Source organism: Brettanomyces bruxellensis, chromosome 5, assembly GCF_011074885.1.
Source record: "Brettanomyces bruxellensis chromosome 5, complete sequence".
Classification (NCBI taxonomy): domain Eukaryota; kingdom Fungi; phylum Ascomycota; class Pichiomycetes; order Pichiales; family Pichiaceae; genus Brettanomyces; species Brettanomyces bruxellensis.
Genome location: NC_054686.1, coordinates 881120 through 905423, shown reverse-complemented (window position 1 = coordinate 905423; position 24304 = coordinate 881120). Strand labels below are relative to the sequence as shown.

The window sequence follows — 24304 nt, the reverse complement described above, 5'->3', positions numbered from 1 at the left end:
TAACATCAAAAGCCGTAGGTGACTAAGACTGTAGTACCTATACTGTATATAAGAGAACGGGTTTGTCAATTATATAAGTGATGATATAAGTGCTAAAGTATGTGGAAATATTCTTCTTTCACATATACTCCAGGGTTATTAAACGAGCAGAGCAAGCAAACACAATTCAAAAACTCAAATGGATATAGAGAGTCAAATTCGTGTGAATGAAAATGATGATGGTGTTGTTTCAGAGTGCGAAGAACGATGTTCAAGTAAAAATGATGATAACGATACCCTTACCGCATCACCTACTAGTTCAGTATTGGGCCATCAAGAAACACGCAAATGCTTTCAGGTGCTAGATATAATACTTGACAATCTTCACCCCATGCATTTTGTGATAACCATGGGTGTTGGAATTACATCTGGTATCCTATACAACTTCCCGATTGAGTGTATAAGATACGGTTCAAGATACTTGGGTATTGCGTACTTCTACATTAACCTAACATGCTTTATTGTGATCCACCTACTGTTCATAATGAAATATTTCTTTCTTTGTGACAGATACAAGACCTCGTTTAAAGACGTACTTTATGATCACCGTTTGAATGTATTCCTCGGATGCGAAGTCATGGGCACATCTACCTTGATCAACATGATCTATTTCATGAAACCGGACTGGTACGTATTTGTCTATGTTCTCTGGTGGATAAATGTTGCTTTTAGTATCCTTGTTGGTTGGGGAGTCACATTTCTCATGTTTGCGTGTAATAAGATTAAGCCAGAGGATATAAATGCCACTATTCTTCTACCAATCGTGACTTTGACCGTTGTTGCTTCAACTGGATCTCTAATATCTGTTTCTTTCATGGACAATCCCAAATGGCAGATCTCATCAAACATAATCACATTTCTGCTTTTCGCTAATGCTGTTGTACTCTCAATATTCATCGTTAGCGTCTATTTCGAGCGACTTTTCATACACGGATTGCCACCGAAGCCGGCAATTTACACCTGCTTTATTCCAATAGGTATTCTCGGCCAAGGCGGTTGGGCAATTCAATTAAATTACAAGGATGTTGGCCATTTTATAGCTCACCACAGTGGTCTAAAATGGATGGGATTGGGCACAGATTACTCTCAAGAGATATTGTTAAGCATTGAATCAGTACTTAACTTTTTCGGTGTTTGCATTGCTTTGGTTTTAGCATCTGTCGGTGTCTGCTTTACAGTTATCTCTTTCATGTCTGTCATTTACTGTGGAAAGCCACCAACATTCATAAGAACAATGTGGGCAAGCACCTTCCCCCTTGGTACCATGGCATTGTCTTTTAACGAGATGTTCAAGACTACAAACATACAAGGATTCCACATTGTGGGTACAATATATTCGGTTATGCTTTTTCTCATAACAACATATTGCCTGATCAACACCGTCATATTTGAAATTCCTTTCGGCAAGATCAGGAATGTTTGCCACCAGGACGCCACAAAGGTTACCGAAAACTGAACTCTAGATATAAATATGCATTTGCAATGACTAACCCGCATTAAGTTTTCTATTAATATAATTTCGACTAATATACATTTGTGTTACGCCTCAAATCTGTTTTTGAACCTAGTACGTAGTTCCCGCAACTTGGTTTTTATGTCACTTGAATCGGTATTGACATCGTTGCTATGTGGCTCTTCAAGTAGGTTATCACCACCTGGTGTCACTGTACCTGTAGTATTTTCAATAATATCATCTTGCACTGAGACGTTTTCGCTTTTTAAATGGTCATCGTGCTCCTCTTCCAATTTGGAAGATTCTTCCTTTTCTTTATGCACTTTCAAACTCTTCTTGATGGTCTCGCTGATTCCTGACAGAAATTGTTCCTTATCCTCGGCATTTAAATACTGTTCATTTGAAAGAGCAAGCTCTGCGATAGCTGTAGCCCTCTGAGTTTCCCCAAGATTCTCCTCAAATTCTACATAGACAAGCCAAACATCATAATCCTCTGAAAAGCTTGATATCAATTTGTCAAGAATCTTTCTTGCCCGATCGTACTCCCTCAATCGAATCTCGAGAGAAATATAAAAGCTCATTATCTTCTTATTTGGACACTTCCCCATGGATTGTCCCAAAATCAATCGGGCATCCTTAAGTGTTCCATTTCTGATTTCAAATTCAGCATACTTTATCCAAAGTTTTGCGAAAGTAAACCTTTTGTGGGGAATCGCAGATAAAGCAGACTTATAAACACCTCTTGACCCATTAATATTCCCATTATGAACTTCTTCCCAAGTTGCATATCGAAGCCAAAGATATATGTAAGGGAGCCAATCATGCTTCTCATGTGTGCGAGGTGGTCGTGCTAATGCTTTATTAAAAGAGTCTCTGATTATATCCTCAGACAAGTGAAGCGTAGGATCACTAATCAAATCAAAATATAACCACCACTTATCAAAGTCTGTAGGAGTTTTTGATAATTCCGACTCGTAATCGGCCTTTCTGGTTTCAAATGTTGCTTTTTCGATGGATACCTTAGACCCATGTCTCTTTTCAAATGCAGTATATAACTTCTGCAATTTAGTTTTTCCACTGGTGTCTAATGCCTTTAGTCCAAACTCATAAAGCTTTCTGGAGGACTCAATCTTGCCTTGCGTTGCTTCCCATCTGGCCCAGGATTCCAAAAATTTGGCATCAAGAGCATGGCTTTTTGAGAGTGATTGCAAACCAAGCTTATAAACGTTTCTAATATTTATGACATCACCCCTGAGTTTTTCAAAATCAGCCCACGAAAGCCAAACTGAGGAAACTGGGTATACGAGAACATACTGTTCAAATATGGCTCTGCAATTATCATACTCCTTATACCTCTGTTCAAACTGGATATAATGTCTCCATACATCCTTGCCTGGCTTCCACGGTAGCCACTGTTTGAATATATTCCGCACTGCAATAACATTTCCAAGCGATTCTTCCACTGTCACATATTCATACCACAATTTATCCACTCGTGGTAAAATTTTGGTTGCTCTTTCTAATAAATTTCTTGCGTGGTTAACATTTCCGCCTTTAATTTCAATTTGCACATATCTGACCCATAACGACACGTTGGTACTGTCAACATCAAGGGCTCTCTCAAGTATGGATCTTGCCCTTGGAAAGTCATGCTGCGAAATCTCAAACTGTGCGTACCTTATCCATTGGCCAAAATTAAACCTATTACGTCTAATTGCAGCTTCATACTCCTGTCTCTTTCTTCTCTGATAGGCATAAAGTTCTTCAGCGTCTGTAATTTTGTATTCAGGAGTTTTTAGAGGTGTTAACCGATCATTATAAGCTTCTGACACAAGCTTTTCAGCCGTGATCTGTTTCTTAGCAGGATGCTCAAGAGAGCTTGTTGGTTTTACCGAAACTGCATTTTTATCCACTCCAGACATGTTTGAGTTACCAAAAATTGGCAGAGTTTGTAAAAGTATGAAGTATATGAAGTATTCTTTGATATGATATTAATGATAATATAGTCCAGACATCATTCAGGTCAGCGCCAATCAAATTAAGGAGACACTTTTTTTTTTTTTTTTTTTCAGATCACCTTCTCGAGACAGTCCTATTTTCTGATTTAGGATTTTGGTTAACGCGTGAGCGAACCCATCCATGAAAAGTTTACTTTAAGTGATCCAATTCTTCAATTTTAGCAGAAGTGATCGACTCGGAATTAAGGTAACGGAATTGCAAACTAGTACAATAACCTGGAGTAGGAAGTATCATGGCTATTGGAATATTTGACGGGTTTCATCTTCTCGTCATAGAGTCGGATTCTCTACAATTAGAGAAAGTGGATTATATGAAGCAGCTTATTTCTCAAAGTACGAAACTGCCCGTCGAGAACTTGATCACGGTGAGAAAAGCAAACGATGAATTGATAGAAGATGAACAGATATTGAACAAGTTCACACACGTGATCTCTAACACAACCGAATTTCCAAACTTTGACATGGCTTCAGATTCACTGATGATGCCAGTACTCACATCTGATTGGGTTATTGACAGTGCCACACACGGAAAATTGGAATCAGTTAGAAGTTATGCGGTTGACAGTCGTCTCTTTTTAAATCGATGCGTGATCTCATGTTCATCATCTGTCTGTGAAGGTGATAAAACTGTTATTGCAGCTGCTGTTAAGACATTTGGTGGTGTTTATATCGAAGGTATTACTCGCAGCCTAACACATTTGATAACCACAAATTCTTCAGATGACCTCTGTGGCATTGTGAAAGATTACAATAAGCATCTTCGTAGGACAGCAATCGTGACTGTTGCACCAGAATGGCTATTTGCAAGCATTGCAAGCGCCCAGCGTTTAAAGGAAGCCAATTTTGCACTCGAGTGGGATAAAACTAGTTTTGAAAATGTTGATGTCTCTGGTAAGCATCAATTTTTGGATGGAAAATGCTTCTACCTTTCTGATGATTATGGTTGTTCAGAACGGTTGGTTTCTTCCCTAAAATATGCCGTAAAGTCTATTTCCGGTGGGCAGCTTGTTAATGAGCCGGAGCGAAAAAATACTGCTGGCAGTGTACTTTGTTTATATCGGTATGGCTCTGTGTATGATGAGGCACTCGAAGATGGCTCAAAAGAGATTGGAAATGTCGAATGGCTCTTTTGGATGATGCTAAACGGGAGATGGGCTTCGCCATTAGATAAGATGCTTCATTATCCATTTCCCAAAGGCACAGTTAAAGGAATAGAAAATGTCATGGCATCTGCTACAAATTATGCCGGTGATGCTAGAATGTATTTGCAGAAATTGGTAGAATTGATGGGTGGTAAATTCACAAAGACTTTGAAAGCCCAAAATACGCATTTATTGGTTGCAAAATCGTTTGGAAGAAAATACGAAGCTGCCGAGAAATGGAAAATAAAGCGAGTTAATCATCTCTGGCTAGAAGAATCTTATGCTAAATGGATTATGATGCCCGACACGGATCCCAAGTACTTAGTTTTTCCGCGTGATTCAAACGATGTAGCCGTTATAGGTACCACAAAGCTTATATTGGGTAAACCCAAGAAGAGCATGGAAGTGAAAAATACACAAGAAAGGCATAATAGTACTTCAGGCAAGCTTGGCGAGATTGAAGAAAAGCAAAAAGTTGAATCAGCTAAGAATGAAACAAATGGGGTAACCGAACCTCATGATGATAAAAGCATTACACCAAAGAAAAGTATTAGTACGGGTCTTCAAAAGCGGAAGGCAGCAGAAGTTAAAAATGTACCAAAGGAGGAATCACAAAAGATGCCTACTATTGATCATAAATCAGAGGAGAGAGACTTGAAACCGTCAAAGAGTCAATCGTCTGTCAATGAGGAGTCTCCGGAAATATCAGTTTTTGATATTCCAGATGGGACAGTAGATGGCTATGCTGAAATAAGTAGCAGTCCAGTCGTTAAAAGGGGGGCGAAAACACCTTCACAGGAAGAGCCTGCTAAAAAGAAGGCAAAGCATGATGTCAATGATAAAGCATATAATGTCATAGCAGTTATGACTGGTAGTGATATGGATCTTACGAGTGCTGACAACAAAAAATTGAATAGGGTTGGAATTACAATATTGAAGACATTAAGAAAGGATGTTAATTGCATTATTGCACCAACTGTTCTCAGGACTGAGAAATTTCTGAAAGCGCTGAGTATGAGCCCTAAATACATTATTTCACCATTATTTGTGAGTGATGTTCTAGGCACGCTCGATATATGTCATAGAATTACCGACTTTGATGCGGTGAAGCCTGATATCAATGTGTATCAGCTAGGTCATCTCATTCGGTTTGATAAGGACCGTAAAGCCAAATCTTTATTTGCTAATCCAAAACTTGGATCAGTTCATGCCATTCAAAATCTCATTGATAATTCCAGCAATACACTTTTTAGTGGCTTTAATTTTAACGTCTCGGCAGATACAAACGGGGTGCAAACCATTAGTGAGATTTTAAAGATGTTCGGAGCTAAGTCGTGCAAAACAGTTGATAACAAAGCTAAGTCTTTTATTAAATGTGGTGAAGAATCACCACATGATGGTGCTTATATTTTAATGTGCACACCTAAAGAAAAGGCTCTAATGAAACACTTCAAGAATACAATTTCCAAGGATGGTAAGAAACCAAAATATCTGATTGCCCAATGGAATTGGGCTGTCTGGTGTGTGTTTAATACGCTTTTGGAAAAGGACAAATACATTATCGAAAATCATCTCTGAATAAGAGAATTAATATCCATATTTTCTCATCATAGTATATGAAATATGAAGATTACTTCGAGGTGCATTTTGGTCTTTTTGATAATTTGTCTTATGATCAATGTATAACAGGTATCAGAAAAGTTTGGTCAAGCACAAGAGTTATTGCTATTAGATCTTTTGTGATGCCTTTATCGAAAGCCAAGCAATCGTATAGATACAGATTGTATGTATAATAATAATGATAACAAAAAGGTTCCGATTTAATAATGGTCTTTAATGCATTTACCCGAATATTTTTAAAATTTTTGATAGACATGGGACTTAGTGATGTGATCTAGTATAAATTTAAAATAAGGAGTAATTGCTTTATAATGATGTTTGTAATACACTTGAATTTTTTTTGTCCGAAGACTTTCTTTTAAACTACATTTGAGGGAGGCTTGTATTGAAAATAGTTGTGTATCTTATCGTATTCCACAGTAAAAGCAAGGACTTCTTGATATTCAAGAAATTACAGGCCAGAGGAGAAGCCAAAAATAAAAAAAGGATCTTTAATGGTTCCAAAAGCAACATAATAGAACCTTTTTCTTCGTGGAGTTTACAAAATAGCACTGAAAAGCATATGGAAATTGCTGTACATGTAACGCAGCCTTTCAGAATTAACAAAATTATTAGACAATTATTAGACATTAATGTGTCCTAAACGAGGATCTACAACATGACAATTAGTTCTGTACATGAATTAGATCCCAAACTTTTAACAAAAAGACCCCCACGAGTTTCGTATCACCATCCGATCCGATTTAAGGAAGTCATTAATGCAAAGTCAAATAGCCTAGCATTAATCGGTACGGTACACATATTTTTGAAAGAATTTTGAAAGCGTAGTGCGTGATTATGCTAAATTCAGGGAGATCAATACCCTCTCGCTACCTCCACTCATCTTTGGTCAGCTCATCAATAAAAAGGAATTAAAAAGCGTAATTTTCCTGTGTATTGGCTAAACTTTGAATCATTTCTGATCAATAAATATGGTAAAGTGATACTGTAAAAAAATATAGCAGATGAAATACAAGCATATACATTCCTCCCCAGGATTATGAAAATATTCAGGAAAAGAAAAGATATATCACAATTATATCGCAAAATATCGTTTAAAGAGACACTCAAATGAAATTCAAGATAATTAATTATACAAATGTACTACAACATATTCTGCCAGAGATATTACTAAAGCAATGAATTTATTTTCACCTAAAATTGACTATGATGTTGATTTCCTTAGAAACGAGTTACTTGAAGAGAATACAAGGATTTTCGTGTAATATCAAAAAGGGTCCGTCGCAGAAAACTTATAAGGATTGTGATATATTCTTGTAGGGTTTGATGTTATTTATCTTGTCCTTGATTCAGGTTTTAGCAATTGAAAACAAGCTTTTAGGGAAAGAAATATTGGTTGCGTTGATGATGATGAAAGTAGATTTTACCTAATTTGTTTGCTAGAGTTATCCAACGCAGTCTTGTGAACAAGTTTGGTTATCTGCAGCTTCGATTTTTTTTTCTTTGTTACTTTTCTTTTTGTAAGTTGGATATCTACTATTTGTATTTGCCATTGCTTTTCTGTTTTGTTTAAATCAATAGTTTCTGTTTTTCTACGTTCTTCTACTTAGTGGTTGAATCTGTAAATTCTGAGAGGGGAAAAAAACTAAATGTGCATTAATCCGCATGATCATTTGGATGCAAAAAAAGATTTGTACACAGCATTGTCTTTAAAAAATCATTTACGGAAGACAATGGGAAACTTTTTTTGGTAATTATGTAAAGCATTGGTCCTAAGAAAAAAAGCAATTTTTGTTCAGACTTTTTCTACCTTGAACTTAAGCATTTCAATTATTGCATCATGAATTGAAACCTTGACACGGAGTCTTTCATCTTCGGTGTCACAATTATCGGCATGCTTATTTCGTGCAATAATCCATCCTCTTAAAATGCATAATGATAATCCTGCTCCAAAGTAACAAAGTCCAACAAATATAGCCGGATGTTGGTATTGTATTCTATTTGTTGGACCATCTCCCTTAAGTGCCATTCCAATAACAGGTGAGACTAGTCCAGTGCCACCAACCGCAATCCAAGATATGGACATTCCAATACCAAACTTACGTAACCCGATAATTTCAGCATTTATTGTTGCCATCGTCAACCAGATGGTACCCATGAGTGATCCCACAAACAAAGCAAAAACAATTGCTGTAGCATAATTTTTGCATGAAATCCACATTGCAAAGCTGCAAAGACTAACAAACCAACTTGCAAGTATGCTAGCGTGGATTGGACCAATGTAATCTGCTATTCTCCCAATTACTGGTCTTCCATAAACAATTCCAACAGAAACCATTGTGGATACAACTGATGCCTCTTTATTTCCATAGCCTAGAGATCTCGTAAAATCACCAAGATTATACATTAATGTCATGTATCCTAGCATTGTAAAAATTTCCCAAACCATCATCATTTGAATTCCGACCGTTCTGTAGACAACCTTATCATAGAATTTGTAAATTGGTTTGATGTTTTTTGACCTCGTACGGATAAGAAATATTGATAGGATATTCATAACAGCAGCCATAATTGTTTGTGTCCTAAGAGCCCATCTCCAGCTATTATGGCGAAGTATTGGTTCCATTCCAACATTATAAACGATACCACCAATTCCAGCTCCAGCACAAGTGATTCCCATTGCATAGTTTCTTTTACCATCATGTCCCTCTTTAAACCATTGAGGAATAATGTTAATTGTAGGAATAACAATTAGACCCGTTCCTATTCCTTGTAAAATACCCTGTGTACAATATAGCTGCCACATTTTTGTGCAAAATGATGCAAACAAACCTCCAACGAACTGAATGACAGTTCCCAACAAAATTACAGTCTTCATTCCCAAAACACCAACCAGGTAATTCATGAAAGGCCCAAATATAATACCTCCACCGAACAAAAATCCACCGATTGCAGCGAATTCTAGCTTGTTTGGATTTGGAAAAAGATCGTCATTAATGTACGCCTGTAAATATAGAGCATATGCATTAACTAATCCCCAAGCATTGACGTTAAACAGGAAACAACCAATAAGAGAAAGAAGTCCCCAACCTGAAAACTTATCTGGAATATCATCATTAAGTAAAGCCTTTCTGTCGGCACTTTCGAAGTTTGTATCGTCTTCTGTGAATACCATGCTTTCTATATATTTTACTGCAAAATAAATTCTAACTGGCACTAGATAAACACAATAAATCCTTATTGGACATTCTATGCTCAAATGATCACATTTAAGACATGCTTTTGTAAGGAGAGTCTTTTGATTGCAACTACCAATCTATTTTTTTTTTAACCATGAGTTTTAGTTTTAATGCTTGAATAATTACCGATACTCCTGAAAATAAGAAATCCCAACTAGGAATTTTTTTAACCAGATTACTAATACAATACAATTTATGTAATAGATGCGTCGACAGTCGCGTCTACATGAGGCTGCCCTGCCTTGTTTATGCCCAAGAAAATCTCACTCATAAGGATCAAAGGTATTTAAGCATGTGCATTTCCCCTTTTTATCCCGTTCATTATACTTTCTTACTTAGTTCTTCTTACTTTTATACTTTTCCTTTCTTGAGTCTTAAAAACACTCAATACTAGTTATAACAAAAACTTCATAAAGTAATCGGCGTCACACTTAAACCAATTAACTAAAATATTCCAATTTATTTAAATTATATGTTCCAAATTAAAACCAAACAGGACGAAAAGAAAATGCAAGTTCTTGGGGTTCAATGTCCATGCAAATATCAGTTATGTGTCATTTTTGACTAACCTGTTCTCCGGATAAAAAAAATTGAGTAAGAGATGTAAATGATGAAGTGGTACTCTATAAAACTCCCTAGTATATATCTTCAAAGTTCATCTAACAATGATCATGCCTTATTATTTAAAGTAAAACGGCGAGTGGTATTAGACTCTCTCTAATGGCTCTAAATTAATATGGCAATAATCACAAGTTGTCTGCTTTAACGGCATCTTGCAAAGAAAACTTCAAATATAGCTAACTTGGACATATATTTTTGGATTCTTATTTTGATTTCTTGCCAAGTGCTAAACAATATGATGAGTAGGGACACTGGTTTCTCAAAAAAAGTCATTTAAGGAAAAAATAATAAATCTGAAATCAATGCTTTCAAGTTTACAATGTTATCATAACATTTCTAAGTATTCCGTAATTCTTATATTTCACTACTATAATATAACCTGACCGTCCCGCTGAATGATCAAGGTTTTGTAGGAGCATTACTGCAAAATTACACATCCGTGCATACACTAGTTTTAGTGTACCGATTAAATTCGAATGGCATACGCGCGCGTAGGAAACCGGAAATTTAGCAATTTCTTCTTGAGAGTCAAGTGACTTCTTTCCGGGTGGGATGAAATATCGCAAAGAAACATGATTACCGAAATACTTCAGAAGGTACGAGCAAATATTTGAAAAAAGCATTTTTTATAAGGTATCTTGTTATAAGAATGCGGATCTAGCTTATAGAGTCATATTCAGGTTAAATGTTTGGACGTTCACTGATTAAACCGGATAAAATGAATGTGTAAATACTAAGAAAGCGAAAAATTCTGTATGATTAAAAATTTTTTTAATGATCTGTGCACCCGAACATCTACGAAATTTCCCTTCTAGGAGAAGTAATATATATGGAAGCATTTCCACCTGGCATCATGTTCTTATGGACATCAGCTTGCCTTCGAAAGTTGTTTAAGCGTTAGATATGTTCCTGAATAATATCTTTTTTACTTATAGAATTTCATGGGTTTTGTTATAGATATAAAAGGTATTCGTTCCTAAGACAGATATAACCTTCTTTCTTACAGATTTATAAGGACAAAAAGAACGCTGAAAATGAGTCAGAGAGGTCTACAAATATTTTCATCACTACCACCAGAGCTTCAGTTCCAAGTTTTGAAAAGATGCGATGTGGGATCTCTAAAATCGTTTATGGCTATAAACGAAAATTATAGAATATATTGTGACAGTGCCATAAGGGAAAATCTCGAGTCTATCTTCTCTAATCACCAGTTTGAGCTCAGCGTCTTCACACCGCAACAGGAAAATATAAGGGCTGAACTATATAAGACCAAATGCTGCACAGAAATTGGAAGCCGAAATATCGGTAAGAAGTCGCAAGAAGTGTTACAAAAATATGATAAAAAAGGGAATGTGAGGTATCATGATTCATATCTATATGGGCTACAGCTCACAGGAACACGTGACGTGTTGTCGGACAAAACATTCAAGGCAGAAAAAGGGGAACAGAAAACAAATACCAATAATCAGGTAGAATCAGAGCAGCCTTTTATACATTTGGTAATATCTGAAGGTGTTAAGTACATTCAGCTCCATTTAAGTTTGTACGCCAGGTCTATCGACGCATCTACACCTGCTTTGGAAACGCACGGGACGATCGTACTCGATGAAGAAGACAAAAACCCGAAAGGGACATTGTCGCTAAGCGGGGGAAAGTTCAATGTGGAGTATACACTCGAAAGTGAGGGCGAAATACCACCAAGAAGTCCGTATGACTATGATGTTGTGTATGGATACAAGCTCAAGCTTTCGGAATTCCGCATCGACAACATGCATCTATTCGAGGGTATCTCATCTCTGCACCAATAAGTGGAAGCACAACATAAATGACGGTATATATGAACTCTAACGGCACCTGCATATATAATCTGTTGAGGATCGGTTATTATGGAAATTTATAGGAATTATAGAATAGAATTGTAATTTATGAATCACAAAATCCAGTAGTGCCGTGGTAGTCAAGTTTTCCCGATGCATAGAAGCCAATTAGTGGGAGTATCTCGGAGGAATGACCGGCTCAACCGGTAATTCACCGCTTCCGAATTGTTGGTGAAAGATCCTTGGTGAGTTCTGACACACCAAACGAAAAAAAGATTGACGAACTGGAAAAAAAGGATGTATGTTAATGCTGCTAGCTTTTGAATGACTTAAATTACACACAGCTCGGTTAGCCAAGGAGAAAATTAAGATTCCCGTTTTACCGCCGCTAGAAATGAATGAAAAAAAAAATTCGGGCTGTTTTGGTCCTCTGGGTAAATATGGATAATGCAAATTTACCAGGCTCAATGCTATTGACAATGCCGTGATTTTTCCCTGTTTTACCCCGTGGGGAAAAATAGGTGAGCAAGAATTCCGAATGTAATTGGTTCATACTTTATTGATTTTCCTTTATGTGGGGCGGTGATTTTAAAATCGGCGAAAGTTGAAATAAGGCTCTTAATGCAGGACAGCAGCACGTTTCGGCAGTAAACATTTTAGGAGTATGATTACAAATGTCCTTACAGTGATTTTTCCTGCAGTAAGCAAATGTTTTAGGAATCCATGTAGTCTTTTGCTTGATTTATTCTTGTGCTTGCCACCATTTTGGCCGTGTACTAAAATAATGCTTTCACCTGATCGTCTGAAAAAATTAAATTTTCCAGGACCCCGCATCTTCTTTTCTTCCAAATTTTTTAGCGCCTCGTAATAGGAGAACTGATTTTATTCCAAATTCGACCATATGGCGACGCAAAAAAAAAAACGTATTCATGAATTAATAATAGCGGCCTCAATGTTATGATTTCTCCGGTCATATTTCCTATTTTTTCTTTATTTTTTAGGGGTTTGGCTTTTTTTCTTTTGAAACGTCACGCTGACCAATATGGTTATGCTAGCAAAGTGGAATCAACATATTAACAAGCCCGTTCGTTTTCTTCCGTGAAAGAAGGGCGTTCTTGTTGCACTTTTACAGTATATTTGCTTGCACCTTCAAAGATTTCGACTTATTGCAAAGAAGAACTGGAAATTTGAACATACCAGTGTTATTCAGTCTCGTTGCCTGTTCCTTCGTTTTCATTTTTCCCTAAATATCCATCCAACGTTAACATATAGTGGATACTTGTTTCAATTTCATGGAAATTTGCTGTTCGTATCATCACACAATGATGCCAATCAGCTGCACGGAATGTAGGAGGAGAAAGATCAAGTGCAACAAGATGGTTCCCTGCAACCAATGCATGGTGAAAAGCAAGAAATGTGAGTATCCATCAAAGTTTCGATCACTCGGGGTGAGCCAACTAGTTGTTGACGGAATACCTCCAAACTGTTTAAGTGGTAAACCTGATCATATTGCTGACAACAAACCAAATGATAATACAATCACTGATGGAAGGGCCAAAGAAAAAATGCTGAAAATTCATAAGCACGATGTCGAGAACAATCAGCTTGAAAGTTCGAAGAGAGTCAAGATTGAGGGTGACACAGATTCAATATCAAAATTGTATAAGGAGAACGAGATTTTAAGACTGAAGATACGTGATCTCCGACTCAGAGGTAGACGCCAGAGAAAAAAGATGAAGAAATTCATGAGTGAACACGAGAAATATGATGTGATAAGCGAGAATAGTGATGATGAGTGTGAAAATGATGAAGAGAATGTCGATGATCCGAAGTCGTCGGCCACAAACTGTAAGGATCAACAGCATTCACAGCAAATAGACTCATCTGCGATATATTATGGCCCGAACTCAACGAGGTATATGATGAAATCATCCATGAGCCGAAATGAAATCAGTGAATTTGATGACTTTGTGCGCGTCAAAAGACAAATAAAGCAAAAGCGTACCCTCCCTGAACTTGTGAAGCCTAAGATCAACTCAGCTAAAGCACGAAGAGTCGCTGCAAAGGAAAATATGGAGGCCATTACTGGGTTGATCAAGAAATTCTTCCATCTGAAAGTTCACTACATGAACTATATTTCACCAAAGCCAATACTAGACCTATTTGACAAGTATGAGGAGATCAAGGTGTGGAACCGGGGTGATGATGATCAACTTTTGCTCGCCATCATGATCATGATCGTGTCACTAAGATCGATTCCTCCAAGTGATCCACTTTTAACCAAGTATGGTCTCAGCTACCGGCAGAACCGAGAGTCTCTCTACAAACAATATAAAAACTTGAAGAGAGGCATACAGTTGGAAACAACCACTAGTTTGCGGGCCTATGTTTTGGAGTGCGAGGATTTGTTCTTTAATGGCGAAATTGAAAAGAGTTGGCATCTTCTTTTCCATCTGGTCGGATCTGCTTACTCATTAGGTCTCCACGTGTATGATGAATCCATAGTGAAGGCATTGAAATCGGCACACTGTGAAAAGGCTGGCGATATTATCATAAGAAACCCGAAAACTTCTTTGTGGCTCATTATCAACTTCATATCCGCAACACTGTGTTCGGTGCTCGGGAGGCCAAACCCGGTCACATTCAACTTCCAGCCTCTTTTGAAGAATTATGAGATTAGGTTGAACTATAAAATTGCACTTGCAGATCTTGTTAAAAAATCAACCAGTGTTTTGATTGACTCTTATAAACTTCCAATCGACGAAAACACCGTCTTAGGAATAGATGAGATGTTTGTGAATGAGGTTCTCATCTACGAGAAAATCCTTATTGACACAAGAATAATGAGAAACATGAAGAGCCGGCAGCCAGGAAAAGCTGCTTATATCACACTTCCAGTAATTGATAAGTCTCAAAGTACTAGGCTTGCATTGGGGCGTATTGGCCATCAAGCTGAATGGACAAGTGTAAGCAATATTGTCCAGAGTCCAGCAGGTGATAGTCCGGTTAGTGATGACAGTAATAAGCAGCTGAAGAACATTACTTCTGCTGATGATCGTCAAGCATTGACTAATCCACAATTCCAAGGAACTTTGCAGCAGAAGAAGGTGGCCAAATTGTTAAGCGAGTGTCCATTGGACATTAGATTCACGATTCTTCGTCCATGTCCTCTTCATAGTGAAGAGGAACCGTGGTGTATGGTGTTAGAGGATGGAGACACGTTGTGTGACTTGATAATGTTAGATGCTAACAGAGCCAAGTTCAACCAACACTTCATGGCCAAGTACACGAAGTCACTTGAAAGCTGCCTTGATTCTATTCTCAGAGTGCTTGAGCATACCCAGGATTTGATGGAATTGACTATTAAGAAGCAGGGGGGACCTGCATTCCAACGAATGTACCCGTTCTTCTATGTCTTCCTCTACCAGACCTTAATTGTCATGTACACTTTGATGCACCTTGGGTATGCTAAGTTGAGTCCTTATTACGGTGATATTGGGATTATCAGGCAGCATTTGGTGAAGCTTTTCGACTGTGTCGGTGTGACCAACTGGAAGCCAAATGTTATCCGTATAGTTCAGTATATTAATGATATGTGCGACACGTTCTTCCGGACACACATGGAAAGAGAGAGGCAAAATTCCCAACTGAAGGAGGAAGTGCTTAGTGATGGTCAATATGATAATACTGTGCATCATCTTGTTTCGAACAGCCCGTACCAGTCCAAGTATGCTGTAATTCAAGAGCCAGGCATTATGGAGCGGCAATCAGAGCAACAACGACAGCAACAACAGCAACAACAAGAAATAAGTATGTTGGCACATGGTGTTCCCTCACTAACATCTAATGACCATTCCATGTCCATCGGTAACAACCTTTGCGGATCGCAGGGTCATTTTGGATCGCTCTTAAGTCTAAACTCATTACTAAATGCAGTCCCATCTGAAGCCAAGGAAACGGCATACTTTAAAGGAAAGCAGTCAGTTCAAAATAACGCTGATTCAGAAACCGAGAATCCTGATACTTCAAGAACGACGGCCAACAGCTTTTATGCAACCTCTAAACCCCAAGTACCGTTGTCAAACTACAACATGGACTATTATAATTCAACACAGCCGTTTTATCCACCCCCATCAAGCATGCAGACATCATCCAAGCAAGAACAACCGGTTGCAACATTTACCGTGGATCCACTTCTTGGTTTCGACCTCGATGATCCATTTGCCGTTCAGAATCCTTTAAATTTTGGTTATGTCTCGGCAGCGGGCCAGCAGCAACGTAATAGTGTTGACAGTCAGTCTGCAATGAGTGAGCCGGCTGAATTTATAAGACAAGATAGTAATTCCACCGTCACGGTTATTTCTAATGATAAGTATGATGTTGAACGGGTGTCCACCAATAGTTCGCTCGCATAAAGCCACTTAAATAAATGTTATAACGAATTTAGTATTAACACCGTTTTAGAGATAGATCTTATTGCCTTTTCTAGTATTATTCTGTATATTGTTATCGTGCACTTTAATTTGACACGCCGAACCTTAATAGTTACCGCCTTCTGTAACTTTCAAGTTTTGTACGCTCAAAATTAGCAAATGTCCCGCATCATATGCGAATATAACCAAATGGCACTCGATACATTCTGAGAAAGTTGTATGTAAGGGATTAGCATTTTGTACTAGTATTAACTGAGCAGGCGACATTAAAGCATAATTCAAAAGAAGTAGTTTTTATTTAAAAAAAAAAAGATAATACAACGTTTGTCCGCCCCGAAATGGATTCAACAGGATTTATCCTCAATATAAAGTCGGTAACTGTGCTATCCGGCTGTTCACTTTTTCGGAAATTCACTTTTTTATGACGTCACCACCAGCAATCATCATGGTAGCCTGACCCGATTAATAAGAAATTTCAAAATTTTAATTTTGTACTTTTTTGTCCTGGCCCCCAACCCCAGGTCTTGGTCTCCTTCCGATCAAATCCGCACTAATTGGTACCTAGAAATAATGCACTAACCAGCATTCAGAATAATAATGGAAATGAACCAGAAATAAAATCTGAAACACTTCTGCTCACATTAACTGAAAAATCCTTATCTAATAGAAATATGGAAATGTGCGGGCTATCGTGCGTCGATTATATTTGAATATATGGTTAAAGTAGATGTTTAAGCGGTCGGCATACAGTTTAAGTGATCAGTAAATTAGGAAAAGTTGTTAGATTCGGCAGGCTGTATGACGAAATTTTAAAAGAAAGATAAATATCAGATATCCGATCTAACTGAAGAGTTACTATCATCCTTAATTCATCCTTTCTCGACATCTCACAATTCGTTCACGTATTCTCGACGGAAAAAAAGTCTCCATGGGTGCTGGATCCAATCCGTATAATGAAGAGCTCATACTAAAATCTTATGGTCTTCTTGATTCATCAACCATCGAGCAGTTGGGTTCTACACTTGGTAGGGAATGTTCAACAAAGACAACCAAAAAAGTTCCACCAAGACTTACCGGAATTCGGCATAGTGCACATAATTTATTGGAAGATAGCCTGATTCCGATGCCCAAAGGTGGATTTCATGAAAGGGCAATTGCAACTATAAATGCATCCAGAAAACCGTCTGAAAAGGCACTAAGAAACAGGTCACACTACTTTCAAGCTACCTCATCCATGAAGGACAAGTCTCATTTTCCACTGAAGATAAAGAGTACGAAGTTAAATGGATACACAAGGAAGAAATTTGCTGAATTGAGGAGCAAGTTCAAAACTTCTGGACCCGCACAGACACATACAATGCCTGAAGTACATGTTATTCGTCCAAATAAGCCGCATTCTTCTCTTCCAAATGTTATCCCAGAATCAGACATGTCAAAATCTCCTGAAAGAAGTATTACAGATAATGAAACGTTACAAACGCCTGCGGTAAATTCAAGATTTTTGTTTAATGAGTCTTCACAGACAAATTCTGTTCCACCATACATTGGTCCAAATCAAGAAAAACCCAAAAGAAGGCACCAGACGACTAAAGACGGTGATGCATGCATTTTCTGTGGGCTCCCTCTCTATGATACACTCTCCATTGAAGGAAAAGAGCAAGTTATTGATCTTTCCTGTGAACACCAAGTTCATGAGCAATGTCTTTTGCTCGAGATGGAATTAAAAAATATGAGTTTGCAGGACTCAACTGATACATCACTCTCCAGTTCACCTATAGATGAGGCTGTTATGCGAAATAATTCATATCCAAAGTGTCCGAAGTGCAATAATGGTACAATTGCAGTGCCCAGAGACTCAGAGATCAAAGATAGGCTTGGAGTACAGATTTTACTTTATCCCAAAACCAATTTATTACAGAAGCTTCTTGGGAAATCCACAGGTGCAAAAATTGACTATAGCCCTGTTCAAGTTGCTGGCGATGGAATTTCATCAATGGTAGCATCATCTGTGAATTCTTTATCATCAAATTCTTCTCCTGGCTCCAATACATCTTTCAAATTGGATTCTAAGCTTCGTGAAGAGATATTACCGGTACCTCCTGACTGGGTCTTAATGTATGATGTTGAAGATCTCCGGAAGAAATTTATTACAGAGTTAAACACGATGGTTGAAGATCAGGATGTGAATTCACTAAATGAAGATCTCATTTTAACGCGAAGCCTCCTAGACTCCTTTGGATCCCTTCGTCTATTTGACAAAATATCCTTTAGATTTGAGAATCAAAGGAACTTTTTACAATGGTATTGCTACTTTTTTAAACATATGCTTGTATTCTTGGAGCCTCGAAAAGCTTTGTTCGCTTTAGAACCGATCACGCCTTTAATTCGCATAAAGGCTGTTTCCGATTCTGAGTTGTCGATCTCAGGGGGCCAAAGAAATTTATTGTCTGTCAATTTAAAGAGTGATTATCCTGGACTCATTTCTAAATGGAGGAACGCACTTGAGAATAACAAGGCTTTATTTGGGTTAGATTTATTGACATCAACTGTCTCCGAGGATGAATTCAAACCTATCTTGGAAAAAATGAAAACGGATGAGGTGCCAACTACAATTCCCCTCCGGAATTCCCCAAAAATAAACAAAAATATTTATGAGTACACATTTTCTGCGATTAATAATGATGACACACCGGATAATATCGTGGTGCTGATAAATGAAATGGATATGCGAACAAAAAAATCATTTATATCTATTGTGAACATTTTCCGCTGCTTTGATATATTGAACATAAATACTGCTGCGATATTTTCTTCCATAGATCTTCCCACATGGGATAGTATGTGTGAAAATGTGGTACATTTTGGGAAGAAAGATTTTGAGGATAATGCAGCCCAGCTCAAGGCGAAAATTCTCAGGATGCAAACTAATCTTAAAGCTATGGACTCAAATCGCAAGAATGAAGACAAAAGAACTATCATGAATCTTGTTGAATCTGCAATTGACAAGTGGAAGATCGGCAAAACTATGTTGGTCATACTTTCGGATTCTGCCCTTGATAATTTTAAGTCGGCTGGAATTCAAAGTGTCTTGATAGAGATTAACACAAAAGAAGCATGTAACGATTCTGGATCCGAAATAGTCAATATTTTAAACTGGGAAGATATTATGGAAGTTCTTTGTGAAAAGTGTCACCTAGATTTTGACAATGTTTGCTTATCTGATGATAGCACGAAGGACGATGAACTGGACGCTAATTGATATAAACTATTTTCTATGTACAATATAACACTTCTTAAATTCACCGTTTCGAGCTGCTTACTTATGGGCACGCTTTTTTATAGGGAAGGTACGTACGCTCAGAGAAAATAATGTGTCTCTTAACTCAGTAAAAAAAGGAATGTAATTGTGCATTTTGTGGGGATACGATTTAAAGGGGAGTTTTCGAATAAGAGAAATATTTTTTAACAAATCTTCACATTGAGAGGGAATTACCATTTAAGGAAATTTTTGATTGCCCTCCTATCTTCGAATCCCCTTTAAATTTTTCTAATATAAAAGGATGGATTTACCTGCTTCATTCATAAATAATATTATTAACTTTATAAGTAGTTTGTTTTTGCTGGCATTGGTCTAAGGAATGCCAAATTACCGCAACCAACATTTAGACATTAAAATGTTGCGCCTCTTCATAGTCTATGCTCTTCTTTTGACTAATAATGTCATTGCTTACAGCACAAGGGTAGGTTGAATATTTTAAATCATACTGCACAGTTTAAGTACTAACATGAATTTTTTTTTGTTTAGTGGAATCCAGATTTTCCGGGAGCTAGTTTAATAACAACACCGGAGTCTCTTGAGGGAACACTTTCTGTTGTGACTACAACCTCAACCTCAACTTCATCTACTTCATCTACTTCATCTACTTCATCTACTTCATCTACTTCATCTACTTCATCTACTTCATCTACTTCATCTACTTCATCTACTTCATCTACTTCATCTACTTCATCTACTTCATCTACTTCATCTACTTCATCAACAACTTCTACTTCATCCATCTCATCATCCACTTCCACTTCATCAACTACTTTGACCCTTTCCACTTCATCAACAACTTCAATATCATCAACTTTGATTTCTTCAACAACAACATCTTCTTCGTCCTCACAAATTTTCTCAACTCCTTCAACCATTTCAACTTTATCAACTCCTTCCACATTGTCTACTTCCTCAGCTTCCTCGACTCCCTCAACTTCCTCAACTTTTTCAACCCCTTCAACTTCATCAACCGTTTCAACATCCTTCGCTTCTTCCACATTCTCTTCTTCTAACCCTACCGAACTTTCAACATCAACGTTTATTCCAACTACACCTTCCACCACAGATACTTCTGGTACTTCGTCTTCCTCCATAACATCTTCATCATTTGTTACCTTCACCTTGGCTACTACAGACTCACAGGTTCTTACCACTTTTTTCTCTGATTCATATTCTTCAGGTATATCAACTCAGATCAGTACCAATGACATCTTTACTGTGTCATCATTTATATCCCCTGATTTGGATGTTACCACTTTTACCACCACAAGTTGTGAGGGTACAATTACGTACACAATTGTCATCACAGTAACTTCCTATTCAACAAGTGCTGGCACCTACAAGTATACAAGTACCGCTGATACCATCTCTTTTGGAAACTTACCAATTGCTACTTCTGATTCTTTCTTGGACACAACATCGGCTACTTTTGAGTCTGTTACAGATGCAGCCGGGACCAAAACTGTTACTACAACAGATTGTCCAACAACTAGTTCGACAAGTACAGAAATTTTTGTTTCTGCATCACACAGTACCATTGAAAGTTACCTTGTCACTAAGTCCTCTGCAATTTTGAAATCAACCGAAGAAATATCTCACACAAAAATAGGTGAATCCTCAGCTGCTTTATCGCCTCCAAAAACGTCATATGATTCTGATACCCTTTACACCACTGTCACAATCACTACTTGCGACTCACAAGGAAGCACATATGTTACAGTGACCAGTTACCCAAAATATTACTTTTCTAGTGAATTTGTGAGTGGCATTTCTTCCACGGGTGGTGCTGTCACTACAAGAGCAAATTATTTGACTGAGTGGAAAAATACAACCTCTACCACAATTTCCGATATCGATTCTCAGAATACTTATGATTCTTCTTTGTCTCTTACAGAATTGATTACCGCAGTCAACTCGACTTCCTCGGAGACCTCAAGCTTTGATGATTGCCAAATCTTTACTACAACCATTTTTTTGTGGAGAAACGCTACTTCAGTAATGATGAAATTCCCTTCAACTGCCTCAACACTTACCACTTCAGGATTCATCTTTATTGGTTTGATAACATTTATGGTGGTTATTCTCATTTGAAGGTTGACCATTAGTTTTTGTGAGTTTGATGTCGTGTTTCAACTATTAAAGTGGTAATTTTACCCCTTTTGTTACCGGGAAGTGTTGTTAAAGATGTTGCTCTATATTATTTTCTACTGATGTGTGCCTTTCTTTATTGATAGGACTTGGCTTTTTCTGTTATATTACCTATTCAAAAGCTATGAATCCCTGATAAGTTTATTTCGAATACAATTTATTTGCTGGGCCATAATCCATATTTTCCGGATGCGTATGTAGGAAGTCAAAAAAACAATTAATGTTTATCTGATTTGTAAATAGCTAAGTGATTATTCCGATTGGTTCGAAAAGTTGTTTTTATTTAATTGTATTCCACAAATTTCATTTAAATGGCATTAAGGGTAAAACCAAAGAATTCTTCAATCGTACGCAATGCTTTCAATGCATAGTACTCTAGACCCTGAAATGATTGGAAGCAGGTTTAGCTTCAAACTCAAGCATGGTAAAACAGCGGAAAAATAAAATAAATTTAAGTGGTTTGTACAATATGGTACTGAAGATATGAGATTAACTAATCGTGCTTTCAAATAAAAATTTCAGGAAATCCTGTTCCAATGACACCATCAAGGTCGCGAGTAATTTGAAAAAAAAACGAGTTTCCATATTTTTTCAGCATTGAAATACTAAAAATATTTATTGTTCCCCGTGGCACCTGACATCCGGTGATCGCGGAGAGTGGCATTTTAAGAGCATACATCACGTGTCATTGCATAATTTGGCATGCCACGGACATCATGGAAATCTGGCAACGCTTCTTTATTCGTCCAATGTGCTTTGTGGAGACAAAAATGACTCTTTGTCATTTTCGACGCAAAAGAAAATAACAGATGTCTCGAAGTGAAAAATGTACGATATAAAAAGAGACAGAAATTTCCCACTTGGGAGAGCAACACATGTTTTTTGACCATTTCTAGACAAGCTTCACCAAGCACCTTTTCGGTCTCAATCAACTAATATATTGTATATACAAAATGTCTAAAAGTAAGTGGACAGAGCAGTTTTTCCCCGCAGCAATCGATTGAGGCCAATTTACTAACTAAAAAGCATCATTTCATTCAGGACTTAATTTCGACACCAGATGTGTCCAAGCTGGACAGGAAGAGCCAGAATCTGCCAACAGAGCAAGAGCTGTGCCAATTTACGCTACATCATCGTATGTGTTCAAGGACTCAAAGAACGGAGCTGATTTGTTCGGATTGAGAACACCAGGTTTCATTTATGCCAGAATCAACAACCCAACCACAGATGCTTTCGAGAAGAGAATGGCCGCTTTGGAAGGTGGTTCACAGGCAGTTGCCACTTCGTCTGGTCTGAGTGCCCAGCTGTTGGCAGTTTTGGGTTGCGCACACACCGGTGACAACATTATTTCCTCCAGTTACTTGTACGGTGGTACTTTCAACGCTTTCAAGAACTTCGAGAAGTGGTTCAACATCTCGCCACGTTTTGCCGACGGTGACGACCTCGAGTCGATGAAGAAGTTGGCCGATGACCGGACCAAGGCTGTGTACTTGGAATCTATCGGAAATCCAAAGTACAACGTTCCAGACTTCAAGCCAATCATCGAGTGGGCACACTCGAAGGGTATTGCAGTTGTCGTTGACAACACTTTTGGTGCCGGTGGCTACTACTGCAACCCATTGGAGTTGGGTGCAGATGTTGTTACGCATTCTGCCACCAAGTGGATCGATGGCCACGGAACTGCCATTGGAGGTGTTGTTATCTACAAAGACGTTACCAAGGACAACGGCTTCAAGTTCTCCGACTACCCAGAGAAGTACCCACAGTTCTCGAAGCCTTCCGGAGGTTACCACGGAGAGATCTTGAACGAGAAGTTCGGAGACTTGGCCTACATTGCCTATGTGAGAGTTGAGTTGATGAGAGACCTTGGACCTACTCTTTCTCCATTTGCCGCTTTCTTAATGCTCAACGGTTTGGAAACCTTGGCCTTGAGAGGTGAGAAGCATGCTAAGAACGCCTTGGCCTTGGCCAAGTGGTTGAAGAAGTCTCCATACGTTGCTTGGGTGTCATATCCCGGCTTGGAAGACCATCCTTACCACAAGAATGCCGAGAAGTACCTTCACAACGGTTACGGTGCCGTTCTGTCATTCGGTGTTAAGCCTGTTGCCAACCCATCGGGCGACCAGTTCAAGGAGAGCGGTCCAAAGGTTGTCGACCACTTGAAGATCTGGAGTAACTTGGCTAATGTTGGTGACTCCAAGTCTTTGGTCATCAACCCATGGACCACCACTCACGAGCAGTTGAGCTCTGAGGAGAAGCTAGCCTCTGGTGTGACCCCAGACTTGCTAAGATGTGCTGTTGGTATCGAGAACGTTGAGGATCTTGAGGCAGACTTGGAGCAGGCCTTCCATGCTGTTTTCGACGAGCAGAAGAAGTAAATTAACTCTGTACATGATTCCATAGGATTTAACGCGATTAGATTATAGGTGAGCGAAGCTCGGTAGAACATTGTAGG

General features: G+C 38.1%; 9 protein-coding genes across 9 annotated transcripts; 7 read left to right on the top strand and 2 right to left on the bottom strand.

Moving 5' to 3' along the window:
* Positions 1 to 178: 178 nt before the first annotated feature.
* Positions 179 to 1495, top strand: BRETT_004425 (uncharacterized protein; the record flags this gene model as incomplete). The annotated part of the gene is made up of 1 exon (XM_041282921.1): positions 179 to 1495. One exon carries the CDS (start codon positions 179 to 181, stop codon positions 1493 to 1495), a length of 1317 nt encoding a protein of 438 aa, XP_041135697.1.
* Positions 1496 to 1578: 83 nt separating this feature from the next.
* BRETT_004424 (uncharacterized protein) lies at positions 1579 to 3414 on the bottom strand (the record flags this gene model as incomplete). The annotated part of the gene is made up of 1 exon (XM_041282920.1): positions 1579 to 3414. The coding sequence occupies one exon, from the start codon at positions 3412 to 3414 to the stop codon at positions 1579 to 1581; it is 1836 nt and encodes a 611-aa protein (XP_041135696.1).
* Positions 3415 to 3743: 329 nt separating this feature from the next.
* Positions 3744 to 6230, top strand: BRETT_004423 (uncharacterized protein; the record flags this gene model as incomplete). The annotated part of the gene is made up of 1 exon (XM_041282919.1): positions 3744 to 6230. The coding sequence occupies one exon, from the start codon at positions 3744 to 3746 to the stop codon at positions 6228 to 6230; it is 2487 nt and encodes an 828-aa protein (XP_041135695.1).
* A 1837-nt stretch (positions 6231 to 8067) lies between these two features.
* BRETT_004422 (uncharacterized protein) lies at positions 8068 to 9447 on the bottom strand (the record flags this gene model as incomplete). The annotated part of the gene is made up of 1 exon (XM_041282918.1): positions 8068 to 9447. The coding sequence occupies one exon, from the start codon at positions 9445 to 9447 to the stop codon at positions 8068 to 8070; it is 1380 nt and encodes a 459-aa protein (XP_041135694.1).
* A 1719-nt stretch (positions 9448 to 11166) lies between these two features.
* On the top strand, positions 11167 to 11940 carry BRETT_004421 (uncharacterized protein; the record flags this gene model as incomplete). Its single annotated transcript, XM_041282917.1, has 1 exon — positions 11167 to 11940. The coding sequence occupies one exon, from the start codon at positions 11167 to 11169 to the stop codon at positions 11938 to 11940; it is 774 nt and encodes a 257-aa protein (XP_041135693.1).
* A 1334-nt stretch (positions 11941 to 13274) lies between these two features.
* Positions 13275 to 16364, top strand: BRETT_004420 (uncharacterized protein; the record flags this gene model as incomplete). The annotated part of the gene is made up of 1 exon (XM_041282916.1): positions 13275 to 16364. The coding sequence occupies one exon, from the start codon at positions 13275 to 13277 to the stop codon at positions 16362 to 16364; it is 3090 nt and encodes a 1029-aa protein (XP_041135692.1).
* A 946-nt stretch (positions 16365 to 17310) lies between these two features.
* BRETT_004419 (uncharacterized protein) lies at positions 17311 to 19641 on the top strand (the record flags this gene model as incomplete). The annotated part of the gene is made up of 1 exon (XM_041282915.1): positions 17311 to 19641. One exon carries the CDS (start codon positions 17311 to 17313, stop codon positions 19639 to 19641), a length of 2331 nt encoding a protein of 776 aa, XP_041135691.1.
* Positions 19642 to 20056: 415 nt separating this feature from the next.
* BRETT_004418 (uncharacterized protein) lies at positions 20057 to 21792 on the top strand (the record flags this gene model as incomplete). Its single annotated transcript, XM_041282914.1, has 2 exons — positions 20057 to 20122; positions 20188 to 21792. 2 exons carry the CDS (start codon positions 20057 to 20059, stop codon positions 21790 to 21792), a joined length of 1671 nt encoding a protein of 556 aa, XP_041135690.1.
* A 1010-nt stretch (positions 21793 to 22802) lies between these two features.
* Positions 22803 to 24227, top strand: MET17 (Homocysteine synthase; the record flags this gene model as incomplete). Its single annotated transcript, XM_041282913.1, has 2 exons — positions 22803 to 22812; positions 22891 to 24227. 2 exons carry the CDS (start codon positions 22803 to 22805, stop codon positions 24225 to 24227), a joined length of 1347 nt encoding a protein of 448 aa, XP_041135689.1.
* Positions 24228 to 24304: the final 77 nt, after the last annotated feature.